General features: G+C 53.2%; 1 protein-coding gene across 2 annotated transcripts in view; it reads right to left on the bottom strand.

Moving 5' to 3' along the window:
• Positions 1-11,924: 11,924 nt before the first annotated feature.
• Positions 11,925-24,631, bottom strand: part of LOC122372373 (Krueppel-like factor 8) — a 73,012-nt gene continuing 60,305 nt past the window's right edge. For both annotated transcript variants that reach the window (XM_043349495.1, XM_043349494.1), the window contains exons 4-6: positions 22,508-22,676; positions 14,468-14,679; positions 11,925-13,235 (exon numbers count right to left, since the gene is read on the bottom strand). In XM_043349495.1, the coding sequence (XP_043205430.1) occupies positions 13,060-13,235; positions 14,468-14,679; positions 22,508-22,676 (557 nt within the window). In that variant the 3' untranslated portion in view covers positions 11,925-13,059. The remainder of the gene's footprint in view (positions 13,236-14,467; positions 14,680-22,507; positions 22,677-24,631) is intronic.

A 24,631-nucleotide genomic window follows, 5' to 3' on the forward strand; every position in this document is an offset into this window, starting at 1 on the left:
TTGACGACTTTTGTGTGACTGGTCTGTAACTGTGCGACATTACCGAATACTGGTTAAGTTCCGCTACATACGAGTATTGTATGAGAATTGGCGTCATATGCTTCAGTCTAGTCGTACGTGAGACCGTTGAGCAGCTCAGACCTGACACTTGAATAAGAAAATCTGCGGATTTCCCCAATAACTATTAAACACCGGAATTAACCAGCGAATGGTTTGATATGTATCCTTCGAGCCTGACTTTCCGTGCCGTGGAGTGAGTTAGTCATATTTAATCGCGGCGTTGCACGTAGTCATCGATGCACCTTGCAGAGGACATAATGTATGGTCTTATGCAGGCGGCGCGAAGGTGAATTTAGCAGAAATTACGTCACCCTACCTTGACACCATTGAAAGCAGCCGCAATGTATGCCGTATGCGACGCATGTAATGTATGTATGCGGGCAACCTCAGTTCCCTGATGTGTTGACCGTGCATTTGTGTTACAATCGGCATGGAGAAGGCGTCTGCATTATTTACACTGCATACAACTCAGCGAGGAAGGTCATGAGTCACTGTGTGCTGCTGTATTCCGACTCGGCAAACCGTGGGTTGGTGGTCAATATTGATGTCAACTGGTAACCCGAATGTCGTGTCCTTTGCGAATCGCCTAATCGCTCAGGTATAGGAGATGGCACCGCCGCTCTGCCGCTGTTCGAATTATGCTGCATTTCCCCTTCCTTGCCTCGTTCTGTCTGCCTATCGGGTGTCGATCGCATTGGTCTGGCTCCTGCGACTACCAACTTGTCCAACCGGCCAACCGACTACTGCATATCGTCCGGCATCTTGTCTATGTCGTCCTGACCGACGGTCCATGTCGTCCAACTGTCCAAGTCAAACAGTCCGACAGTTCACCTGTTCGATCGTCGGACGGACTGACAGTTCATCCATCCGACAGCCTGACAGTTAATTTTTTTTTGACGATCCGGCAGAAATGCGTTCTATCCATCCGACCGTCCGGCCGGAATACGTTCTATCCATTTGACCGTCCGGTAGAAATACGTTCTATCCATCTGACTATCCGACAGAAATACGTTTTATCCATCCGCCGTTCCGGCAGTCCGACGTTCTATCCAATCGACTTTGGTTCCGTGTGGACTCTGGAGTTCCGGCACCGTGGTCACCCGGCTGGGTCACGGCCGCTGTTACAAGTCGCCTGCAATGAGCGTGGTCGTTCCAGTGACGTCATTTATACCCTAATGCCAGCCTCACCTGAAACCTCACCTGAGAGGGTCGTGCACTCTGTGACGTCACTACTGTCACCATGACGTCATCACGGAGTATACGGGACTGGGAATACCGACTAACCCGGCTACCCCAGGCCCAGAGAGCGAGAGAACATTCTACTCTAGGTGTTGAAGGAGAGTCGATTGGTCTGGGAGTTTTGTCCGGCCACGCGCCTCGGTGAATCTAACAGCGTGACGCGTCCGCGACCCGTTACTGTGCTGTGGAGCGTGACTGTCCTCCTCTCACCTTAGTCACGTGATGACACCCACGGGCTGACGCTGTTAGGCGTGCTAACGTGCTGACTGCTGATGTGTGCTGACGTGCTGGCGTGCTGATGTGTGGGCACTGGGCAAGCTGACAGACTTGTGTGCTGACGTGAAGTACTGACCTGCCGCTGATGTCGTCTGACGTGCTGATGTGTGGGCGTACTGATGTGTGCTGACATGCTGACGTAAAGGGTTGACGTGCTGACGTGGGCTGACGTGCTGATGTGTGGGCATGCTGGCATTGGCATACTGGAATACTGACATGTGAACGTACTGACATTAAATATAACTGACGTGCTGATGTATGGGCGTGCTGACGTGGAGTGATGACATGCTGATGTGTGGTGTACTGACGTGCTCATGTGTGCCGACGTGTGGGCGTGGTGTTTGGATGCCGTGTCTGTATGGTGTTCAGGAACGCGGCCCCAGCCTCTATGGTCATGGCGCGCCCAGATTATCCCCTAGCTCGAACGGGGCTCACGACTCAGCGCAGCGTGTGACCAGGGCTCTCTGGGTCAGTCGCGTGCGTGAAAGCTCGCCAGATTTTCGCGTCTCTGGGCGTGACACTTTCTTTTGCAGCCTGGGCTTTGTCTGGCCGGAGGAGCCTTCGTGATCAGCTGTGAAAAGAATGATATTGAATAATGGCCATGTCTGAGGGATTATGTACCTAATTCGGGATTTTCTGTGTGTTCTGAGGATTTGCCAGTTTCCTCGCTGCTCATTTGGGTAGCCACTAGCCGCACAAATATTTCCACGCATCCAACGTTTGGGAAGAATGTTAAACGTAGTACGTTCCTATACACCACGGAAGGTAAGCCCACGCCAAGGCTCTGGTGAGTGCAGAACACATCAAAGTGAAGTGAGACTTTTTATGCCGCTCCAACTTGGCTCCCGTGCTGCGAAGCGGCAAGTATCATTTTGACAGGTCTCAAAAATGATGACGGAAGTATTTCGTATCTTTTTGAGTTGAGCAAAATGTGTGGTCGTAAGACTTGATCGACAGAAATAGACACAACACAGAACTACTTCACATTATGCCATAAATTAATCTCGTGAGGCACATATTTAGCCCTATGATGTTGATGAAAGAAAATTTAAATAGGAGCGAGAGTTGCATACAGATGGCGAATTCGCATACGACAGGTACTCAAGTATTCCTTTGTAATGTTTATTTCATGGGATGGTGGGAAATAGGTACGCTTAGGGGTCGATGTATTGGTTTGACCTACAAGCTGCAAACCAAAGCTCATAGTGCAGTTACTCTTGAAAGGTTCATGACCTAATGTTGAAGACGAAGACAGCACATGTCAGTTCAGAATGTCGTCTAACCTTTTCAACTGTCATTTCTTCTCGCCATTCCTGTCCATTCGTCCCGTTTGAACCCCGCAGGACCGGTCACCTGCACCAAATGTGGTAAGTTTGTCTGAACATCGGTTACCATTTGTGGTATATTCTACCGCACAGAACGTCGAGCTCGCCCAGCTGCCTCACCGCAGTCAACTACAGAGCTTATTTGCCAAGCTACGCGGAACCGCTTCCGTGGACGGAATTCCCAGCCGGTGTAGGAAGGACGAGTGGGAAGTGAGATACGGTGACCGGTGACCGACAGACCAGGGTCACCGCTGCCGCCGGCTGGTCGCTGCACGGCGCTGCAGGCTGGGTCTGACCGCTCAGAGAGATCGGTAGCTACATAAGCAGCGCGTCGGCCGACGGCGGCCAGTTGTATCCGCGGCCCCACGACGTCCGGCTGTGTCTGCCGCGCTCGGCCCGTCCGCGTTTCCCGTCCGCTTTCGCTCTCTATCCGGGTCTTGAAGGTCGCCGACCGCCTGTGCCACTCTCTCTGCGCAGCGCGCGGCTCGACTCGGTCAGTTTTCCGGCGACATGTCTCAAGTGCGCTTCTCTCTGCTGGCGGCAGCTCTGTGCGGGCTGGTGGCCGGCCAGCGCTCTGCTCACGTGGCACCCACTTTGGAGGAGCGTGCCGCGCTGCGCCGCGGTCCCTGTGAGGTCGGCTGGACGCTCTCTGAGGAGCGATGCTTCCGTCTGTCTCCAGTAGCCGCCGCCTGGGACGAAGCACGTCAGCTGTGCTCCCAGCAGCGGCCGTCAGCTCGGCTCGCCTACGCCGTCACTCCGTCCGACCAACTGCTCGTGCAGGCGCTCTGGAGGGAGGCGGTGCGTACGCAGCCGGCCGTGCGCCGTCAGGAGGCCGCCCTCTGGATCGACCCGGCCGCCGGCCTGGAGCGCACCAGTGCCGCCCTGAGGGACGGCTACGGCGCTCTGGGGTCCAGCCAGGTGGCCGTTCCGGTGCCAGAGGCGGTCTCTGACGAGTCGGCGGTGATCGTGGACGCCGGAGGCGAGTCGGCGGTCCCGCCGGAGCCGCTGTGTCCCTCGCTGACGGCCGATGTGACGGCCGCTCGCGAGACGGGACACACCTGCGACCAGAAGCTGCTCTACGTCTGCGAACTGGATACCGTCGACCTGAACATGATGGATGTGTGAGCGACTGAACCTGCGGAAGATGTGAGACGACGCGGGAACCCTGATAGCGGAAGGCAAGGGCATCCATAACTTATTCCAGGGAAGAGATGAATCCTTGTTGAGCCACCGCGGGAACAACAGTGCGCTTGTGGGCACGGTTGGAGATTGAGGTCTCGTTGGAAGCGTGTTTTACTATGTGTAAAGGTGTTTCCACTATTGTAATTGTATTGCGATGAGGTAGTTGGTTGCTTGAGTGATGGTCGCACATTGATGAAGAGCTTTATTTAACTGGGCGAGTCTCGTTGATTGTGAAGCATTCGATGACTGGTTATGCTTGATATTGTTGCCTTACAAAACAATAAATAATGTGTCTCTTGGATGTGTTTTATGACGATTAGTTGCCTTACATGTGTGACGTTTGTGCTTGCTCACATATCGTTACGAGCGAGCGAAGTCTTGCGTACAACCGCGGATCCACTGCCATTTTCAAAGGGAGGGACCAAAACCAGCTACTTTTGGACCTTCCATAATGTTTTCAAGGATGTAGCGATTACTCCCCCCTCCCCCCCCCCTCAAAGAAACGCCCCGGTGTTAGTTGAATCCGTGCCAAGCCAATGCAGTGGTTCGACGTTAATACATCGAGGCTCGCGACGGCGAGGCGTTGTCGCCTGGATGTCTGGAGTGAAGTATGAGACAAATCAATAATAACTACAGACAACCGTCGTCTCAACCATCTGACTCTTCCTTCTTGCAAAAACTTTCACCTTCCATACATTCCAGAGTCAAGGAAGAAGTGATGCAAAAAGGAACCGGAACTAGCTATGCAATCTCATTCGCTCATTAGGATGACAAGATCCGTAGGATATCCGGTTTCTAATTATTCGACCGGACGATTGAAGATCATGCTCGCAGTAACAACCAATGTCTTTTGGAAACATAAAATATCATAGGTATGTATCTGAAGCTAACATTGCGTGACCTCGTGTCTCGTGATCTCATGTGAGATGCGGAGTTTTGGTAGTAGCAGGTTTGTAATTGTTTGGATCTCTGCATCAGCAGGCAGGTCAGTCTCCTTGCGCATGACATTCACGTTTATCGCAATCAGACGCTCGTGTACCATAGGCGTCGCCAGAGATTTTCGGTTGGGGGACAAAACCAACTTGTGTGTTAAAACTTGCCTTTCCCCAGTCTTTGCTCCCTCGTTTTAGGGGAGAGTGGGGCAAAGCGGCCACCCTAACGCTTCTCACGATGCCAACGCTTGATTTTTAAACTTGGAAAGATTCTTTCTATACCAATGTGATCCCTATTAAGTTGCCTTTTATTTCAACTGCGTTTTATTTCTAAAGGCGTTCACATATGAAAGATATTGACAAAGCTTTAAACCTATGCATATTGGCCACTTTGCCCCATACCCTGGGGCAAAGCGGCCACCGGCGTCTTCTCAAGTCCCGATATGAGAAACAAAATAGTCGCCTCGTGTACGACTAGGGTATTTGATGGTGACAAGGTTAAGCGAGAATGGATGTTTACTTTATCATCTTCCACCTGTAGGTAAACAAAGAAAGGATTTTCATGAAAATAAATATTTAATTGCATTATTTGGTAACTCATGCAACTGAAAAGTGGCCAAGATGAATGCATGACGACACATTTGAATATAAATAATGTTTCTTATCCAGATGGAAGCAACTTATGGCCAATTGGGGGGTGGCCACTTTGCCCCGGCCACTTTGCCCCGCGCATACCGTCCGAGACAAAAATATTCCAGCTTAGCTATTAGTGGGGTAAAAAACATTAAAATTGGTAGAATACATGTACGATAACCATGCAATGCATGGACAAGCACGCTTATAAAAATTCCAAACGGTTATGGAATAACATAACATTTAAAAATTGTAAACATAGTTGGTAACCTGGCAAAAAATGCTTTTCCGTGTTTCACAGAAGAATGGTGATGGGCCTGAAACCCCAGTCTGGCTCATTCGAACGACCGTGAAGAGAAGTATAATTGGAAACCATAAATTGGAACTGACGCCAGCTATGAAGGGCTAAAACGATGGGTGGCCGCTTTGCCCCGGGTGGCCGCTTTGCCCCACTCTCCCCTACATATCATTCGACGCGCAATGGTGCGAGGAATCCGATGGTGACAAAAGTTTCCTTCTAGCTATGACATGTAATTTTTTTACAGAAAAATTCGAAATTTTGAAATTTCATGACAAAAACGACTGGTAGAATTATAGTGGCTGCGATTGCCGACGCACTGCAGGAGTGCAGAGGGCCCCTGTGCAGACGCTCGACCTTCATGATCATTACCCAGAAAAGGGTGAAAAACGCTCCATTTAATCGGATCACCCTGCTAAAACCTCCATTCACGCATGCATGCAGATGTTTTACGTGAAATGCATAGGACTTATCCCAGCCGCCGATCGTAGCTAAGTTGGGCATTCGGCGGAGAGTGAATGCCTGAAGTGTGAATCGGAAGTAATTCATCTTTGCTCCAGTGAGAGGAAGTGTTTTGTTCACTCGAGTGTGAACAAAAGTTTTTCGTTTTTCGTGTGAAGGGAAGCGCTGCAAACGCGAACAAAAACTGTTAAACGGAACCAAAAGTTACGCACGGCATAGCGGCAAGGGATCCCTTAGAAATAGGTTTGGGACTTCCAGGTCATTTCAGGCCACTGGGTCAGTGCTGACTCTCAGAAGCATGCTTAGGATCCCGGAGATCGGCGTTGGTCACCTCAAATATTAACGTGTACGTGGTGCTTTAGGGCTTTCCGAGCCCAAGGTGGGGCCCTCAGAAGCCAGTGTGGGCGGCGGGCGCTAAGAGACTATAGGCCCAGGGTGAGCCTGGAGCCCTCGGATTACAGTGTGAACCCTCGGGGTCTGTGTCGAATCCCTAAGGACCCTGCGTGGGGACATAATAAACATTTGTTGCGGGCCTCAGAGGGACACGTGAGCTGTGACCCCTCAGATGCCGGCTTGGGGTTAGCAAAGTCTGTCGCCTCAAAAGTTTGGCTGAACGATCAGAAGCCAGTTAAGGTTCTCAGAAATGTTCGAAGGCTCAAAGATCCCTATATGGGCCCTCAGCGAACATGGACACCAGTGGGACTTTTAGAGGCCGGTTTGGGCCCTCTGAAAGTTTCTTTAGGGCTCAGTGGAGCTCCTTAGGAGCTTTTGTTTAAAGCAAGCTCATGAGCCCTGCAACACTTGTACGGTACTTGAGCCTGTCGCAGACATTTGACGAGAGTTGAGAAAGGCCCCGAAGATTTCGTTTCACGCTTTGAACGAAAATTGTGTCAGCACTCCAAAACTTACTTATATGAAAATCAGCTGTAAAATGTAATAAAGAACGAACTAGGAACATGGAATGAGTCACAGCATTGACATTTCCGAGTCTGGACTCGGAGTCTTGAAAATTTTGGCGACTGCGAGTCAGACTCTGGTTTGAACTGCACGCTCCAACCGAGTCTGACCTCACAGGCATTCTCAGAAAGGTACCCCCATTTTCCCGACTCCAAAATCTCATCGGATCTGTATCGATCTCAGGGGGTGCCCGGTCCGAGGTTTGGGGGGGGGGCAAGCTGCCCCGCTTGCCCCCCCCCCCGTGGCGACGCTAATGTCGTGTACCCATGCATCATGCATACGATATTCCTTTCGAATACGATATTACGTGTCCCGGTGTATTTGCGAGGAAAATGTGAGCATGGTTAGAGCCAAGCGCTTACCTACTTTTTGCATGTTTGTGATTGACTGGCATTGAAAGACTCAGAAATGATGTTGTGTTGTCATATGCATTGTTATATCCCAAAACATTGATATAACTAATTCAGGTTCCGAGTATCTCTCTCAAATGATCTCCGGCGTATTTTGTTGAGTTTTGTTCTTTGAGTCTCTTTGAGATCATTTCAGCACCGTGAACATACCTACAAGGCACCCTTCTAACCGGTCGCTAGCGGTGTGCCAAATTTGAACGCAATCGGCCCAGCCGTTCCTGAGATCTGGAAGCGGCATTCTGCACGTGCGCACGTGCAAACGGGGTCCAAACTGACTTTTGCACGGCACCCTACTAACCAGTCCCCAACCGTGTACCAAATTTGAGCGCAATCGGCCCAGCCGTTCTCGAGATCTGGAAACGCCCCCTGCACGTGCGCACGTGCAGTAGCACCCTAACCGTAACACATGGGAATGCATTGCCTGGTGGCTGCCTACCTGTATGCCAAGTTTCAGCGAAATCGCCCTAGTAATTACCGAGTTACTGAAATGGGAACAAATTTGGCACCTCTTATTGTTGTATTTTGCACGTGCACTGGGGGTCACTCACATAGATCAATTAAGAGTATCCGACCTTTGGTAGAAGGGATGCAGCTACCCTATAAAATTTACCGTAAGTCAATCGTTCAAGCCGCGGCTGAGATATGCGCCTCTCAAAATCACTGCTATTGCAAAACTGCTTGAACACCCTTGACTTTTCACGTGGCACGTGCCACGACGGTCACTGAGATGTATCAAAAGTAGTCAATTACGGGGTAGAAGGGATGGGGCTACCCAGCAAAAAAGACCGCAGGCCAATCGGTCCAGCGGTTGCTGAGATATAAGCCTCTCAAAAGCGTTACAGGCCGGGCCGGGCCGGGCCGGGCCGGGCCGGGCCGCTCATCCTGAGATTTTTCCGTTAGGTATATTGAAATGACTTCGCTTCGCTCGCTGCGCTCGCTCGCTCGTAATAAAAGAAGAGAAGGGGCAGCTATTTGAAGTAACTATGTATTAGACTAGATTTCTGGCTGTAGCGCCGCTTCGGCTGAGCCCGTTTCCTGGGGTTTGGTGTGCCCATTGGGACAAGCTCCTCCATCCAGCCATTCAAACGGTCACCTCAATAGGGTATGCTCCTGAAGCTTCCCTTTTCCGCGGCCGCTTGGGTAGGGTGACTGTCAGCCCAGAACAGGAAAACATGATCAGAGATTGGGATGGGCTGGTCCTGAGGAATCGTGGGAGGGATAAGGTAGTCACACATAGGTATCTCGGCATTCATAGCTGGGCCGTATATTTACCTAATTCAAGGGTAAGCATTCCTGTAGATGTCCATTCCTGTAGATGTCCCTTAACATTCCAGGTGGTGGGGAGGGGGGGGGCGTTTTTTGCCCCCTTTAGTTTTTTCTCGATATATCTCCAGAACTGCTGCGTCGATCGTCACCAAACTTCTTTACCTTCCCGTGAATAGCTTTTACACATTGTAACCAAAAACTTTCCAAAGGCTCTGATAGGCTGGCCGCTAATGACGTCGGAGTGACGTATTTTCTGCCATGTTTGACAAAAAAGGTTTCGCGGGATGAGCTGGCAGACCTACAGCTTTAGAGATATAGAAAAATATTATAGGCTCAAAAGGTGTAGGTAGAATTAACAGGGCTATACAACTTTTATCTCGGATTTTTTTTATTTTGACCCCAAAAATCAAAATATAGGTATATTTTTGAACATAATAGCCGAAAAATCCAAAAAGTTTTTTGAGTTCCGAAAAACGGAATATAAGTGATAGTCCCTACCGCCTTCTAGATCCACATACCAAATTTTAGATCGATAACTTTTTTGGCCAAGTTATAGCAAAAAAAACTGTTCAAAATTGATGACGTCCAATTTTCAAACTCAATTTTTAGCAATTCTAGACCACGTAGCGCAAAACAAAGACACCATTACATAGACTCGCCGTGACGAGCTGCATCGAAGCAATACCCATTTTATGCAAAACTATCAACTTTGAAATTTGACCGGGCGCCCAAACCACAAAATTCATCATTGAAATTTGACCTTTTTTTACCTGACCTTGACCTATGGTCTTACAACCTACACCATTGAGTTGGAAATGAAAAATTGGCCATCAACATGCATCGCACAACGCTAGTAAAGTTGGGTTCATGTGCTGACACTTGGTGAACTGACCTGTGACCTGACCTGGTATTATCAGTGACCTCTATAATAGCAACATATGTACTAGGCAACTGAAGCCCTATTGCTGATTTTCGACAAAATGCGTTTTACAGTTTACTCGATGTTATAGCGCATTCCCTAGAAGACCTGTGAACGCGGTGCAACATTTTATCTTTGACCTGACCTCAGACCTGTTACGTCATCGGTGACCCTGAGGTAAATGAAATTGGAATTCCTTCGACTTATTTGACAGGGTTATCGAACGCCGTTTGAATTTTACGAATCCGTCCAGTAGTTTCGGAGGTACGGGGCAAGATTACTTTACTACTCGTACGGGGGGGGGGGGGCAAAAAATGCCCCCCCCCCCCCCTTCACCGCGCGGAAAGTGGCCGGGAGTCCCACCGCCTGCCGGGTTACCTTATCTTTATTCGTGATGAGAAGTCGTTTATTCGCGAATGCCTCATCAGTTTTCAATTGTGGTTTTTATGACCACGTTTCCATGGCTGATCCGGATCAGTGAAAATGGATTAGCTAATCCAGTATAGTTAGACACTTTATGAAAATTAAAATAAGGGATTAACTGTTTGTATAAACTTAATCCACTTTGAATTAATTCCTGTAAAGAAGAATTAAAAAGATATACACGATTTAAATTTGCTGATCCGGATCAGTGATGCCCATGGAAACGGGGTCTATATCTGCTATTTGTTATTTCTTGTGAACTTCACCGCATAACCAATCGCAAAGAAAAGCAGCTCGCTGCGCGCAGTTGGCAGGAGGGAGAAACCCGCTGGTGGCGCTTTCTGGTGGCCGTATGAAAAAACTAATGGTGATAGTGCCTAGATGTCGCTGCTGCAGCAATGTTCTGCCGTTTTACGGCTCTGAGCTGGTTCGTGGGCCGGCGCTCACCCGCAGCCTGCTTACCGTAGTCCAATTCATACATCTTCAATATGTGCATTGGGTCTGAGCTGAATAGCACAGCTATAAAATATGTAGGTAATGCTTCCTCTGCCTCGTCTCGATAAAATAAATCATTTATGATTACTGAATTCAATTCAGACATGACATGATTATTCAGCTCCAATTCCTTCGTTTGCCTACACTTGATAATCAACATCCTCCAAACACCATTGCTGGCCTTGAAGAGACCTGACCCTGTAGACTTTGACTCTGGGAACTTGGGAAACTCACACTGAATCCGTGAAGCGTTCATAAACCGCAACCATCTGCCCTCATTGATGACCCATCGGTTTAGCAACACGGCTGCTTCTGAATCAATGGTGGCCTGCAATAATTGCAATAATTCACTGCATAACGGAGTCATGTTCTCTGCCGACCATCACCCGTTCGCGGTGGTCAGAGCGCTAGCTCGTGGTTACGTCATCGTCTTCATGTCCGTGACGGGTGCTGCCCACTCGGCGGGGCGCGCGTGGGTGATAAATCCGTGAGCCGAGGGATGGTGCGACGGCGGGCGTCTGGCGCAGATCGCCCCGTAATGGCTCAACGGCACGGAGCAGGGCGATACATAGACACCTACAGTAATGGGCAGTCACGCAGCAGTGAAGGCCGAGTGTTATGTTGAGTTATGCCTAACTCGTGCATCATTTGCCCTTTAGTGGCAATGGGACTTGCGAGCCTAATTCACAAAATGTAGGTGCTTATGTTGATGTGTCACTCTTGTCCCAGAAACCTACAGCTTGGTTACGTTTCTATTTTCGGTGTCGTTTTCGTTTATTCTCCAAGCCTTTCGTGTGTCTCAGAAATGGGAGCCTATGCAGTGTTTCAATTGGTGATGTCTTCTGTGTGCTACCTAAGAATGGAACAATGGTTCCATTAGCTTCCCATGTTTCTTCCCATGACTAAAGGCTCATTGTGATGTGTCATATTATGCACTATACCTTTTCTCAAAATGTGTGCGGAGCTAAGAGCTTGACTCGTTTCCACTGGATTATACGAGTATCTTCTGTGTCCCTGGGCAGATGAGATATTTTCTTATCCAAACACTCTTGTTTGATACAATATATAGTTTATATATTTTGCACTATACAATATGGAATGTACAGAGTAGGCCCTCGAACAAGGCACAGTCATCTACGCATACAAAAATATAACAATTATGACTTGGCACGGGATTGGTCTCGAGTTGTTCAGGGAATAAGCCATCTTCAGGTACCGCTAAGGCGTCACTCCTGTCTGGGGCGGGCGCGGACTGACGAGAGACTCCACTGGGACACACACGCTCTCTCCATCCCCCTCTCCCTCTCTCTCTCTCTCTCTCTCTCTCTCTCTCTTCACTCTCACTCTCTGTCCCTCTCTCTCCCATCTCGCTCTTTCCGCGGACAGTCACAGACAGGGGTGATAAGGCACGCGCAGGCGGCACTGGTGGCCACTGCAGCTCGAAAGACAGCAGGCTTTTCACGGGACGCAGCCCGTAGGCCCGGCGAGGGGCCGGATTTCGGGTCCGGAGGCCCCGTGCCACTCTTAACAGCGGTCTGACGCTAAAAGGTCGACTTAGGACTGGTCGAAGGCGTTCGAATTGACAAGATGTAGAAGCGCGATACAAGATGGAGACAGGTCGATCCCAGAACACTGTCATTCATAAGGCCGGCTGATTTTAAAGTGATATCCAACTACACAGAGTAGATTCCGAATCTGGCTGGCTAGGCTGTGGACTGCGCCACCTATCGAGGGCTTAGAAACCGTCTCCAGCTAGCACTCCTTTTTCGGGGGGAATTCATCTTGAGACCATCGTGTTCACAACCCTGTAAGAATGCTTTAAGCACCTGACGAGCACCGGTAGGCACACATGTATAAATTAGTAATGTACATCATATTTCCTACTTTGTGTGCGTGCGCCCATGCCTCGATGGGCGGAGACCGGTGGTGTCACAGTATGAACTCGGGCCTTTCGCGGCCGGACAAGGCGTGGGGACCGCGCCCGAACCCGCTCCCAATCAGCACGGTATCTTTGTACCATTTGCAAAATCAAATGACGTCACCCACTCATTCGCGAGCACGTGACCCGCGGCGCGGGGGCGTCCGATCACCGGTCACAGGGCGTCCATGCGCTCGGTGGCGCCATTCGGCGGCGGGCGGCAACACTAGAGTTTCGTTTGTCCTTGCCCAGCTGTCACTAGCGTCACACATGCCTCCGCGCGTGCAGGGACAGGTGGTCACTGCGCGAGAACGAGCGGTTGCACTGCGTACACCGGAACGGCTTCTGGCCAGTGTGCTTCCGATAGTGTCGTGTCAGCTCGTCGGAGCGCGCAAACTTCCAGTTGCAGCCCTCCCACGTGCATTCGTACGGCTTTTCACCTGGAAACGGACAAAACAGAACGTCAGCGGGCTCGAACACAGCGTCAGAGTACACAGCTGCTTCTGCCGGCGCGGAGCTCACCACCCAGCAGCCAATCATAATAAAACCCATGCTCGGCCGGTTTGCACTGCACCGAGCAATTGCCCTGGGTAAAACAATCGCGCGCGGCGCGGGACAATGCAGGCACCGCTCATAAAAGCTGTTAGTCCGACCGGCGCATCGTGACGGTCCCAAGTCATTCGGGGGCGTATCGTCGACGATCCGAGCGTCTCGGCATCACACGGACCAGTTTACGAGTCGGCCGGCCGGCTTCCGAGAACGCCATGGACGAGAGCGAAATCGGCTCCATTACGCGGTGCCTCCCACAATTGGCACGGCCAATAAAATCGCCAGTGCCGCAGCGGTCTAATTGCGGCCGATGCGTGCAATGGCGGCGTTTTAGCGGCCGGCTGCAGTGCGATCAGTTACAGCTGATTGGCGGCCGTCCAGCAATGGCAGCCGAATTAGCGCAGCTCCATAAAGCAGACGGTCCGCTGATTTAATTTGGTCACGGCTTTTCCCGGCCAAAGGTCAGGTCAGCTTGCAACATAGCTCGGCATCGTATGTGAGCTGCTTGGCGCACCGGCTTACACAGATGATCCTGAGCCCGTGCTTACGATATAAACACATCCTTGGACCATAGCTCACGTTGAACTTCGCTCAGAGTTATCTAGGTCGTTACTCGAATTCATGAAGTCACGACTTCTTTCACAACATTTTCTATGAATGCGAGATGAGACTTGGGTAAACTACGAGCGGTTTAGCCAAGCGCAACGGTTTACTGAATCGCTCCGCTCGCCATACAGTAGAGCCATTCGTAACAACAATGCCACCCATTTTACGGTTTAAACACCTCATTTGCAAGTGTCATATTTGACACTCGAAAATAACTAGCTCCGAGCCGTTGGCAACCTTTCCCACCGTTTGTTCCTGCTCAACAGACTCAACTCGCTACAGTGCCGTAATAAAGCGTGACTGCCCCCAACTCACGAGTAACGCCCCCGCTTCCACGCCCTCTCTCCCTCTCACCCCTTCCTCCCTCTCTTCCACTCTGCCTTCACTCCCTGCCTCCCTTTTACCCTCCTCCCTTCTACACTTTCCCTCCATTTCATACCCCATTCCTTCCCTCCCTCCCTCTCTCTATCTTTCATCCCCTCCACACCATTCCACACCTTCCCTTCATCGTCCTTACCTGTGTGGGTGCGCTTGTGCGCCTTGAGGTGCGAGCTCTTGGTGTAGACCTTTCCACAGCCGGTGTAGTCGCAGCGGTGCGACTTTTTCCGGCGCGCCTCGGCGGCTGCCTTGCTGGAGGGCTGCTGGCCGTCTGAGGCGGGTAGGTTGGAGAAGACGCTGTGGTGCACGTCCGCAGACCCGGAGAGGGACACTGAAGAGGGCAGCCGGGCGCTGAGGGAAACAGAGAGGGCTGCGGTCAGATTTGGTGAAGATACAGGGAAGAGAGTGGCAGGTATAACGCGAGCATAACCAGTCAACACTGGGATGAAAGAGATCACAATCTTCTGACAGACGGACTGAGAGCGAAAGGCTGAGACTGAACAGAAATCAGCTACATTTTCAGACAGACACGAGCTTGGGTGTTGTTACAGGGAGGGAAAGGTCAGTGTAGCAATACACAATCAAAGGATCATTGATAGACGGTCGATACAGGAATTAAAGTGAACATCAGTGACAATTCGACCCGTTATTGATTCGCTGACGACGATATGTATAATACATATTGAAAGCGCTCCGACCCATTCGATCTCCTTGTGGAGTAAGTCCTAGTATTTCATCAATTTAATTCCATCTCCACATCATGTCATTACGTTAATCCAAGAATAATATCCACAATCGCATTTTAACACGCATCACAACCGCCGTAATTTGGTGTTTCTCTTCCCCTTTATGCTGTCAGTCGGTGACAGGCAAATGGCCGATTGTTTCGGCCACTCGCGGCTCAGAAGCTACGGGCGTGACGCGCCGGCGGCATAAGTGACGCGGCGGTGGCGTAAGTGGCGCAGCGGCGCTAATGACGGACGCGGCGCGGGCGCCCGGTCGCTAACGAAGAGGCGGTATATTCGGCGGCGGTCGGTGCGACCCGTCCCGAACAATACCGGCTCGCAGCGGTGACTGGTGCGATCGGTCACCCCCATAGCGCTGCTACTGGTGGATTATCCGCGCAAATTGGCAGACTGGACCCGTCTGACGAGCTGTCACAAGGTCGTCCCGAGTCGCGCCGACGCGAAACCCAGCCCCGACTGACGACTGACCAGTGACCAGCGATGAGTGCGCTCAACATCGCACCCGTTCTTACTCATATAATTTCTATGCTACATTCGATAGGTACTTGGGTATGATGGTCTCTCAGTCATACATTCGTGTTTTAAAAATACTCATTTTGTGTCTCATGTTTAAATTTGTCAAACAAACAATGTAGGTATGTAGTCGTAGTGACATGAAGATAGCCTCACCCAATTTGCCAAGAGTCCAAAGCTGGTTGGGCGAGCGATCCCGGCGGCGCGGTTGCATGTCTCTATCGCGCTCTGCAATGCCCGTCACGAGTGTTGTACTGATCTGGGAACGGGATTAATTGCCGCCAGCTCGTGTGCCGTACGAGTGTTAGGCCTGCTTGGTATTCCACCCAAGCCCGCGGCTGTGCGGAGGCCACCGCGGCAATAGGAAACACTAAAACTCAAACGTGATCGCCGCGGAAGGCCGCGGATTTGAGAATTCGCGTCGTTAGTGGAGAGTTTAGGTCATCAGCGGTGATAGATATCATCAAACCGGGGCCATCCGGGCAGGGGCGGGGCCGCCGAATCGATCATTCACTTAGAATTAGTTATCTCATATTGACCTGCATGTTGGGTATTGCAGTGAAAGCGAAGGACGTCTATCAAGGACGGGTTCTGAATTGGCATTTTATGCTTCACCGGTCCATATCGTACTCGAGAGGTTTTTCCGGTATGCGGTGCTAGAGTGAAAAGCGCCGGTGTATTGGCGAGCTGTGTTTGGCTGATTGCAAATAATCCGTACGGTGTACTAAAATATAATTAGGCACGCCTTTCCTTTCGCCCTTTTCTGCAGTCGATTCGAACATGGTTAAGTTCCGGTGATTAAGTTTGCATCGTGATTTGAAGTCATCAGAGTTGACATGTATTTAAACAAATTAACACACTGACCTTAACTCAAAGTGCCTGGGAAGGCAATTTCAATGCTCAGGTGCGGACCACACCTACGATTTCTCTCTAAAACGTGACCCTGCACGCCCACGCCCCAGCTCATTTATTATCAGTTACGGGGAAGGAAGCCAGCCTGATTAAACAAACATTATTCGGAATATTGGTCAGTCACGCCGCCCTTTGCTGGCTTCTAATTCAAAACCCAGATAGGCCTCATCAATCCTCTATGCAACGGACACTAATGACGAGGTAGATGCGCCCAACAGACGTTAGAACTCACGCGGCCGATAGTCTCCCGCCCGGCGATCGTGTCCGCACGTGAGAGCCGACGGGCCGCTCCGCCCTGAGGAGACGCACAGCGCGGCCGGCCGGCGCCGGTCGCCGGTCGCCAGGGCGGGGCCTCCCATTCCGTGGGCGTTTCGCCACGGCGAGCGCATAACGGGCCAGGGAGGAGCGGCGGGCCGTGCAGCCGAGTGGGCCGGCGCGCGGCCGACGACCGATTCTGTGCGGCCGACCCTTTTTCGGCGGAGTCCGCCTTTGTTGGCGCGGTTCGCCGAGCGAGACGGCGTCGGCTCGGCCGTGCCCGTGAAATGGCCGGCCGGGTCGGCGGGCCAGCGGAACGTCCCCGCGGCGTGGCCGGCACGGCGGCGCGTGCAGCGGCTCCGGCCACGCGCGCCGGCCGGCCGACCGCCGCCGGCGGCAGAGGCCGGCCGGTCGGCGGGGCGGTGGCCGTGCGCCCTTACAGGGCAGCAGGGTCCGCAGCGGACCCGCCGGCCGTGTGAGGCAACCGGCCGCCGGTGGCGCCGTGCAGTGCGTGCTGACCGCGAAGGTTTACGACCTCACCACGCCACCGGCGGGCGGCGGTCCGGTTCCGCCGCGGCCGCCGGCCCACCGGACAGGTCCTCGGATTTGCCGGAGAGGCGGCGTGCTGACGTAAAGATCCGCCGAGCGGCCGCCGCGGGCCAAGGCTGCCGGGCGGAGAGGGCCGCCGCGCCGCCGCCGGCTCGGCCCTGAGCGCAGAACCGTGGATCGCGGACCGGCCGACCAAGAGCGGGCCAACTATCGGGGTCACCCACCGGCTCCAGAGGTGTGGCAAGTCCACGGGGTGGTGTCAGCGCGCGCGCGCCGCGGTAAAAAGATCGCGCTTCGGCTGCTTTCGCAACGCTCATAAAGAACTAACTCCATTACACGCATGCAATAATTGAGGCGGCGAATTTTCCCGGGCGTGATCGGGCCGGCCCATCTTGGCTCCGTTTTCCCGGCCCCATTAGTGCTGCAGCGGCAAACCGTTCAGTTTCCCAACCTCTCATCCCGGCCGCTACCGTCGCCACCCTTCCTGTTCATCCCTCGGCAAGATCTCTCGCATACAAACGACGCCCTGGCCCGCTCCCTCTCCGACACTATTCTCCTCTCCTCTTCTCTCTCCCGGTCGGAGCTAACGAGGTTTTTACGGCGCATCGGCAGCGGCGCGTCGGGCGGGGCTTTGCCGGCGATGACGGGCACAAATGCGACAAAAACGGCTCCTGTTCAGTGCCGCCACCACCGGTTCGTGTTCGGTTCTCCGCAGGTGCGACTGCCTGGACGCAGACCGAACGAGTCATGTGAAGGGACCCAGTAACATCGGCAGCTTGAAACCGAGGACAGTAGTGCTTTCAACTAAAAACACTAAATATATCCTCCCGGAGACTGCAACGCGCTCAATGATAGCAACACGAGTGACTGCATTAGCACACAAGTAGCTAGCACTAGAGATTCCATCGCTGTTTTAGACAATAAAGACTGCATCGCTGCATGGGCTGCTAGCACCGGATTCCATTGGGCAACTGCAACGCCTACAGGGTGGAAAGTAATTACGCGAACATGTATTTTCTTACAATTTCGCCCGTCAGTGGAGATTTTGTATGAGCGCGGGCTGTTATGGAACATGACTGGTCGTGTTTGTTGTCGCCTCATCTAACAAAAGTGACCTTACTTTGAAAAATGACTTGGAAGGTCTACAACACCTCTCGGCTTCGAATGGTTCTGACGCCATACGCTGCTCAAGACCAAAATGGGCAAAGAGCTCAATTTGAAGTTGCCAGGGAAAGCGTTTGTGATTATTTTGGCTGGATTGGTGCGGAAGGGACTCGGAACGGTCTCGGCACCAGCATTACTCAATTACACCTTTGGTTGAAGCATAATAAAACTTAAGAGGACTTAAAAAGCAAAGCCGTTGGCGGCAGTAAAACCTCGGCGAATTCAGGCGCCGAATGGGTGGTCACCATTTCCGCAACCAAACGACAACAGTCGACCCGAAAACAGGCGAAATGGTTTACTTTGGCCGGGTACCCGATCTAAGATATCACGATTCATGCATAAATCCGTGAAAATTCGAAAATCAAGCCGTACAAACAATCGAGATGGCCAAAATTCATGAATTAACAGCAGGATTGTCAATTTAAGTTTTCTAAAGACCGCCAAACCTAAACAGAGGAGGACAGGCAGCTGGCTTTGTGGTTGGGTGAGACATCTTCGAAGCTATTTCATCCGTCAAACCTGCAGAACAACGCGTTGGGGGCTGCTGATGCGTCCGACGTCCCGCCCGTCCCAACCTTCAAACATCCGGCAAAGGAACACACATCAGCGTGTTATGAGTGCCCGGATGGTGTCAGAATTGCATGTAGTGACCAACAAGGCCACCAAAAATAAAGTATACAACTAGTGGAACATCCTTCCAGACGAGTCTCTTTATCTAATCCATCAATGCACCAAAAGGGGCAAAATGATTGAGCGCACTTTTGTGCCCGACGCAAAGAAACTCTTCTTCATGATTGATAAAGTCCTTCCTCTCACGGCCAAAAAGACGCAAGACTGGTGCTTTGAGAACCCGTTCTTCTTCTGGGCATATAATGGTCAATCTGGGAATAGCCCAGGCCTCAATTTGATCAAAAATATCCAGGCGACTCTTCAGGAGAGCGTCTAAGAGCTGCTAGTAGCCACCAACATCGATTGCCTCACCAGACAGCTCCAGGAGGCGTGGACTAAGCTTTGGCCAACAGTGCTTGACATGCTCATGTCAATTATGCCTGAACGCCTTTGTCAGTGTATCGCACATAAATAGGAATATATGAAAAGATGAAATTTTCATGTTACCGCCGCTTTTTCCATTGCTATAAGACGAAAAAGTATGTTCGCGTAATTACTTTCCACCCTGTAACACGACAGTATCCAGGTAACCGCAACGCCGACACAGTAACCAGTAGCTGAAGTGCTTATGAGTGATGAACTTAGTGGTAACTCGGGCGCCATGCCCCTCCGTGGCCACCGTGACGCCTTTAAGTGGACCGTAACGTCACTACAAACGTAACGGCGTGACGCAGCGGGCAGACCACAGAGAGACATCAGTGCCAGACCCGCGGACATTAGCGGTGTAATCCGCGCTTACACCAAAACCGTTCGGATAATCCACCCGGCCCGGCCGAGGCTCGAGTGTCCTGTCGCCTGTCGGCGGGGTCGATCTAGCAACATATCTTGGTCGAGCTGTACTGATGCCCGTGCCGAGCTCTGCCGTCGGCAGCGTGCCTCTGTCGGCCTGCCGGACCTGAGCGGCAGCTCGGGCCGCCGTATCAGATCAGAGTCCGACCGCTAGCGCCGCCGTGTGTTAGCCGTCAGTTTATAGCGGGTGGCGGTGGCGGAGGTCGCCGGGCCCGGCCCATGGCGCGACGCGGCTCCGTAATCCTGACGGAGGGCGGCCGTGGCGGCTCGCCCCGCCCGGCACCCTCGCCGAGCGGCCGGCTACTGTGAATCGGTCCCTCGGCGCTGCCCGGCGCGGCGCCACCGGGCGTGGGTCGGCCGGCCGATCTCCGAGCAGATACCGCCGCCCGCCGCCGCCACAAAAGGCTAACGCCCGCCGCCGATAGCATTCATCCGGTCAGCGAGCTGTGTGCTGACGATTTGTCAGCAAAGAACTGAGGGCGGCGCCCCGGCGGGACGCTCTGTCATGGAGAAGATCGTTCTCCACGCCCGACCGAGTCACCAACGGGTGAATCCGTCACCTCACCACGCCATCACTCTACACCGCCATCCAGCCTGCTAATTAATATCACCCCCGCCGCTCAGATCGACCCAGATAACGGCCGCTATTTTACGATACAACTCATAGGTAAGGTCACGTTGACGTCTCAATTTGCGACATGTCTCGGCGGCGGCCGCTCGTCGAGGCCGTCGGTGACGTGCAGACTGGACCCGTAGCCGGCGGCGTCATCACCAGCGTCGTTGTCGACAGGTTTACTCTCTGGTGGCTGGTTTATCGCCGCCGAGCGCTGCTCCGATGCCGTAACGACCTCATAACGTGGATGTGTGTCGCTGGTCGCGCCGATAGGACGGCCCAGGTGCCGCGCCCGTCACTGGACCGATGGTGACCGACAGTGGGGACGGGTCAATCACGGCGACTGCGGTCAACGGCGAGGACGGGGCGCAGGAGGTCAGGTCAGGTCAGACGAAAAGAACTCCCGCTCTAGGAGAGGCGTGCGAGGATGTTCGGCACCGGGATTCTTTCTTTGCAGTTCCAGACCCAAGCTCAAGGAAGAGACAGGAGGAGGATCCCCTGCCTACAAGTCACCCCTTTGGATTGGCGGAGCAATTGCCATCGTGTGTCATTTCGGAAGCGGTCGGTGTCGTATAGGTATCGTTTTATCTCTCACGCGGCGTTAGCTGCCAACCTCCAGCGGTTCAGAGTCTGAATCGTGTGCAGGACATATTGATATGGTACACACATGACGTGAGAGGTCGGCAGAAACGCTAACCGATTTAGCTCCGATCGACTGCCGGTTTCCTTCCCTAGACGCCGTTTCCCAGAAGAAACCTCTGCGTCAAGGTAGCGCGCTGACATATCACTACCTATGTTGAGTCTAACAATGTCATATGGATTAGCTGACGTCATTGATTTTTGTAAGGTTTAATCGTGATCGCTTCAGCTTGTTTTCAGCCTTCACGTCAGATACTCGTCGAGTTTCACGAGCCTGTAAATGTCTGTGTTTTGAAAGAACAAACTGATTGAGCTGGTACTGCCGAAACGGGGAGCAGCGTTCCCGTCGAAGGAATTTCTCGAGAACCAAACGCTAGCGGCATTGTGTACTATCATGTTTAACATGTCGGGGCTGTCTGACCTCGGCGCCGCAGTGTCTACACCCAGTTTCTCTGGCTCCTCTCAGCAGGGGGCGGAGCATATCATCGACAGCACATCCAGTGATCCCGGAGAAACCCAGACGAGGGTCAGGGCGGCGCCGGCCCTCCGAACCCGCTCTACAAGATAAACAAAACCATAAATGAGATGAATCCGTCGCAGCGCCCGGTGGCGCCGGGCTCCCACATCCGTAGATCAACTGCAATTATGAGCTGTCTTGTTGCTGGTCCGACGCAGGGGCTCGTACGGAGCTGGACGTGCTGTAACGCATACGAACGAGTCCCATCCACCCCTCCACGCGCCGCCGCCGCTGGTCTGCTGCTGGGCCGGGCAGGCTGCCGGCCGCCCTTCAGTCGACTATAAATCCGGCAGAGTGTTGTGTAAAAGGGTGTGAACCCAAACCGATAAATCTGGACTAATCGCCGGCCACAGCGCCGACGGTTCGGCCGCATCCCGCCCAGATTACAAGCCTCTGACGCGGGCGGAGGCGGCGCGGCGGCGGCCCGCGCGAGCCGACCACCTACCCCGCCGGCCGACCACGACCCGGCCGGGATTAATTTCTCGAAATGGAGCGGAATTAATATGCTGAAATAGCCGACGCCTCTCTGCTGTAGGCGAGGTCGTGCAGCGCACATGCGCGCGCGCCGCGGGCTGATATTTCATACAACTCACTCGAATATCCCGCAGATTGAACTCAACCCAAGAGCTCTAATCGGATCGTCCGCGGATGGGTAAGAATTTACACCATGATGGATTCAGAACGGCCGGCTTCCCAGCGGAAATACCTTCTCCGTTCGCCGAGGCTGGTTTCATCTACTATGCATAGTCCCGCATCTGTAGCGCCCCCGGCGCGGCGGTCGCATTACGAGACCAGACCAGTCTCAGTACTCACTGGTTGTAGCCCTGGATTTTCTCCAGCGCTAGCAGCGTCGGGAAGCAGGAGTGGAAGTCGAACGGCGAGCTGTACCGGCCCGGCAGCAGGTCCGACGGGGGCGACCTCGGCGAGGGCGAGTCAGACGGGGACGTCGAGCCCGACTTGTCGTTATCGCTGATGGGTGACTCTGCCGGAGAGAGAGAGAGAACAGAGGTCAGGTCAGGCTGGGTCACGGGGCAGGTCAGGTCGTTCCAAGGGGCAGACAGACGCGGTTTTGCATGGGTCATCACATCACTCTAGGCACGTCCAACACTGTAATGTTTTGTTTAACAATGCTAAGTTCCATCAAGGCGGTTCACTAGTGTCAGGTCAGTTGAGGTCATGCCACAGAGCCCCGCCCAGTAGGTCAGTCAGCGGGTGCAGACTGCAGATTCTCCCGATACACACACGCCCGCGGCTCCCGTAGGCGGTCCCGTAACGATCGATTACGCTACTCAGCGCACTGCATTACACTACATCGCATTACGCTACATTACGCTACATGATACTACACTATCGGAGCGCTGGCTGCCGGCGCTGCCGCTGCTGACGCGCTGCCCCACCGACCAGCACAAATCATTAATTTCGCCTAATGTGTTTTAAATCACGGGGTTGGCTGCCATGAGGCTGGTCGCTGGCGCACAGAGCCGACATAATTGAACAACGCTGACGCAATGCAATGCTATCGAGAACAGAACGAGTCCATTAGGCGTCAGAGACCCGGCTGCGTTCACGATTTTTGCTCTTTTAAGAACCATTCACCCATACGGCTCACGGTTTCGGCACAAAGCCATTACAAACCCCACGAACAAGCACCGCAGTTCATAATCCGGTATATACTGTTTAGAATAAACCTTCGGAAAGTCCAATTCTAACGGTTCTTTATGAGTCGGTTAAGGTTTCTCACGAGTCCAACTGCAATAACCCATCATTAGTGGTGCGAGGCCCGTTCGTAGAATACTGAAAGAGGTGCCGACAGGGCGAGCCGCACTCCTCGCGGGCACGCGAAATGTAGCAGGCGGGGTCGCCGGGCCAGGAGAGGCACACACAGACATAGCACAGCAGCACGGCACATAACACATCACGACAAAACATTAAAATTAACGGGCGCAACGATTCAGACCGCCGCTGTGACACAGGGTGTGATAGGCTTGACACAGGTTGTGGCTGTGACACAGGTGTCAGTCCGTCAAAGACACGGGCCCCGCGTTGTCTCCCCCTCGCGCCGCCGTGGGTGCTATCAATGCCATCCGCAATTAGCAGCGACTGCGGCAACGGACGGATGCCGCCGTCCGAGTCACGCAGGTCGTTCATTACACGGGGTGCGCGCTGGTCAAAGTTACAGCGCCATTTACGGAGTGTGATCCAACCGCAGTGCGCGCCGCACAAATCAACCCGCGTCCGCCGACCGCTGCCGCGCCGCGCACAGCACTGGAGACCTGTGATTATTTCACGAAACCGTTGTGAAATTGATAACCGCATGATACGTGCCGTTCCACGCATCTGCATCGTTTCAGTGTGCAATCTCTGCGCACACAAAGCGCTCTCTGTCTTGGCTGTTGGTTCTGACGGCTGCGGATCGCTGCCGGTCGCCGCGGGCCGCTGCTCCTCGCGGGTCGACCGGGCTCCGTTGGGTAACCAGGCTGATCCGTGACGGGGCGTCCCGCCCCGGCCCGGCCGCCGCGGGACCGGGTAAACGGGCGCCGCCTTCCCCGGCGGCCACCGAGGAAACTGTGCGCCGATCAGAGCCGATATGGAAGACGAGTCCGCCGAGGGGCTTCGTTCCCACGGCCGTGCTCCGTATCGGGCCGGGGTCAGCCGCGCCGGCCCGCCGCGCCGCCGCCGGCGTAATGGCTACCCTGAGGAGCGTCGGTGAACCTCAAAACCAGACAGCCGCAGCGCACAGTTGGGCAATGTCCGGTAAGGGCAGGCCCCACTGCTGGGACACGTGTGGGAGGAGACGCATAGGTTACGCACGAGCGAGGATGTGCGCGGGTTGAAATGTGAAAGTGCGCGTTAAACGACCATCTTCTCCAAGGATGAGTGGGTGCAAGAGTCGTAAAGCACGCTGACCGTCCTCTCGCGGCGCGTGGAGGGCCTCAG

The sequence above is a fragment of the Amphibalanus amphitrite genome, unplaced genomic scaffold, assembly GCF_019059575.1.
Source record: "Amphibalanus amphitrite isolate SeventyFive unplaced genomic scaffold, NRLGWU_Aamphi_draft 001353F_arrow, whole genome shotgun sequence".
NCBI classification, from domain to species: Eukaryota; Metazoa; Arthropoda; class Thecostraca; order Balanomorpha; family Balanidae; genus Amphibalanus; species Amphibalanus amphitrite.